The 2,156-nt window shown below is 46.1% G+C and overlaps 1 protein-coding gene across 1 annotated transcript; it reads left to right on the top strand.

Annotated features, from left to right (window-relative positions):
* Positions 1–235: 235 nt before the first annotated feature.
* LOC143998164 (E3 ubiquitin-protein ligase TRIM11-like) lies at positions 236–1,888 on the top strand. Its single transcript, XM_077493896.1, has 2 exons — positions 236–1,280; positions 1,389–1,888. The coding sequence occupies exons 1-2, from the start codon at positions 236–238 to the stop codon at positions 1,886–1,888; spliced, it is 1,545 nt and encodes a 514-aa protein (XP_077350022.1).
* Positions 1,889–2,156: the final 268 nt, after the last annotated feature.

Here is a 2,156-nt window from a genome sequence, read left to right as displayed (position 1 = left end):
GAATAAAGGTTTTCCAAAGATTCCCATTTTGAAAAATGGATTATCAAACTGATTTCTCTCAAGCCAGAACAGCGATAGATGGATCAAAATTCAGCCATTTAAATGGTCAAATGTTGATCCATCTATGGCCACCATCAGTCTCAGCCTTACCCTGGGTAGGAATGTATAGAACTGTTCACATTGGTTACTGCATGTCAGAGACTTTTACTGTAATTTCTCTCTTCCACTCTCAGGGATGGCGTCTGCCAATTTGAGGAAAGAGCTGGAATGTTCCATCTGTTTGAACATTTATACAGATCCTGTAACCCTGAAATGTGGACACAACTTCTGCCAGGACTGTATTGGTCGTGCGTTGGATACACAGGAGAGGTCTGGAAGTTATTCCTGTCCTGAATGTAGAGAAGAGTTCCAGAAGTGGCCTTCACTGCGGAGGAACATAACACTGCGTAACATAGTGGAGAATTTCCTGTCTGTTCAGCCAGATCAGGAGGAGTCCGGAGTCTTCTGTACCTATTGTATTCACACTCCTGTAGCTGCTGTAAAATCCTGTCTGCATTGTGAAGCTTTTCTGTGTGACAATCACCTGAGAGTCCACAGCAAGTCACCAGAACACGTCTTATGTGACCCCACCACTTCCCTGGAGAACAGGAAATGCTCCGTCCATAGGGAACTCCTGAAGTATTACTGCACTGAGGACTTCACCTGTATCTGTGTGTCCTGCAGGCTGGATGGAGAACATCGGGGACACCAGGTGGAGACTCTGGATGAGGCCTCTGAGATGAAGAAGAAGAAACTGAGAAATGTTCTGCAGAAACTGATGACTGAGAGAGAGGAGATGGAGAAAAGAGTCCAGAGTCTGCAGGAACGGAGGTGGATAGTACAAAGAAAGGCACATGATAAAACAAAGATAGTCACTGCCCTGTTCAGAGACCTCAGGAGACGTCTGGAAGACCTGGAGAACAAAGTCCTGGGTGAGATCTCTGGGCAGGCAGAGCGGGTCTCTCTTTCACTGTCTATTATGATCCAACAGCTGGAAATAAAGAAAGAGAAGCTGGCCAGGAAGATGGGGAACATTGAGGAGCTGTGTAACCTGACTAATTCACTGACTGTCCTACAGGAATCCGACACAGGGGACTTGTGTGATACTGAGGATGGAGATGAGGATAGAGAGAGACATGATAAACTCCTCCATGATGGAGGGGATCTGGATGTGGCGGGGATCTCGCACACATTACACACAGGTTTATCTGATATCATGTCTGGGGTAAATGTAGAGAAATGTACAGGCACACGTGTCTGTCCATATTCTACTGCTAAGGACAAAGTTCATGTCAATACTGAATTATCTAGGAAACATGCCCAACCCATCCCCACCATACAGCGATCAGACCACCAGAATGGAGGACCAAATATTGGTTCTGTACAGCAGACATCGGGGGTTACGGACATATTACTGGATGTGAGGACAGCTGGTAATACTCTACGTATATCAGATGACAGGAAAACTGTATCCGTGACATCAGATCAGAATCGCCCAGAAAGACCAGAGAGGTTTCATCATTATCCTCAGGTGATGAGCAGTCAGAGTTTCTCCTCAGGGAGACATTACTGGGAAGTGGATGTCGGGCGGTCAGATCTGTGGAGAGTTGGGCTGTGTTACCCTAGTATAGACAGGAGAGGAGAGCAGTCTCTGATTGGAGCTAATAAATCCTGGGGTTTGGTAAGAGGAGGTGATATGTACTTAGCGATGCATGACAATAATAGGATCCGATTACCCGACACTGTCTCCAGTAACAGAGTCAGTATGGATCTGGATTATGAGGCTGGGCGGATCTCCTTTTATAAATTGTGTGACCCGATCCGACACCTTCACCACCACCTTCACTGAGCCCCTCCATGTTGGGTTATGTGTATGGAGAGGTTGTGTAAAGATATCTGTGGGGAAATGGATGTGAAAAATCTAAACACAGGATGGAGAATGGTGAAATACTAGGCCAAATGGAAAAACGGTGGTCAAGAACCAGCAAAGTTGCCGGCTTTGGGAACGTCCTCTTCATTCTAAGCTTCACTTCATTACCTAGTTGTCACTGGCCAGGGACACTGTTCCAAGTCAATGAAACAGAAGGTAGAGTAATGAATTCTGGGATAACAGCCCT

This window comes from Lithobates pipiens, unplaced genomic scaffold (genome assembly GCF_037356315.1).
Source record: "Lithobates pipiens isolate NorthernLeopardFrog02 unplaced genomic scaffold, aLitPip1_a1.2 Scaffold_19, whole genome shotgun sequence".
Lineage (NCBI taxonomy): Eukaryota > Metazoa > Chordata > Amphibia > Anura > Ranidae > Lithobates > Lithobates pipiens.
The sequence above is the reverse complement of the archived record's forward strand: the minus strand, read 5'-3'. Positions and strand labels throughout refer to the sequence as shown.

Excerpts from the sequence above, each read along its gene's own strand:
- LOC143998164 (XM_077493896.1), top strand. The coding sequence starts at position 236 with ATGGCGTCTGCCAATTTGAGGAAAGAGCTGGAATGTTCCATCTGTTTG. Across the intron at positions 1,281-1,388 it reads TGGGGTAAATGTAGAGAAAT|ACCACCAGAATGGAGGACCA; the intron begins GTACAGGCACAC and ends TACAGCGATCAG.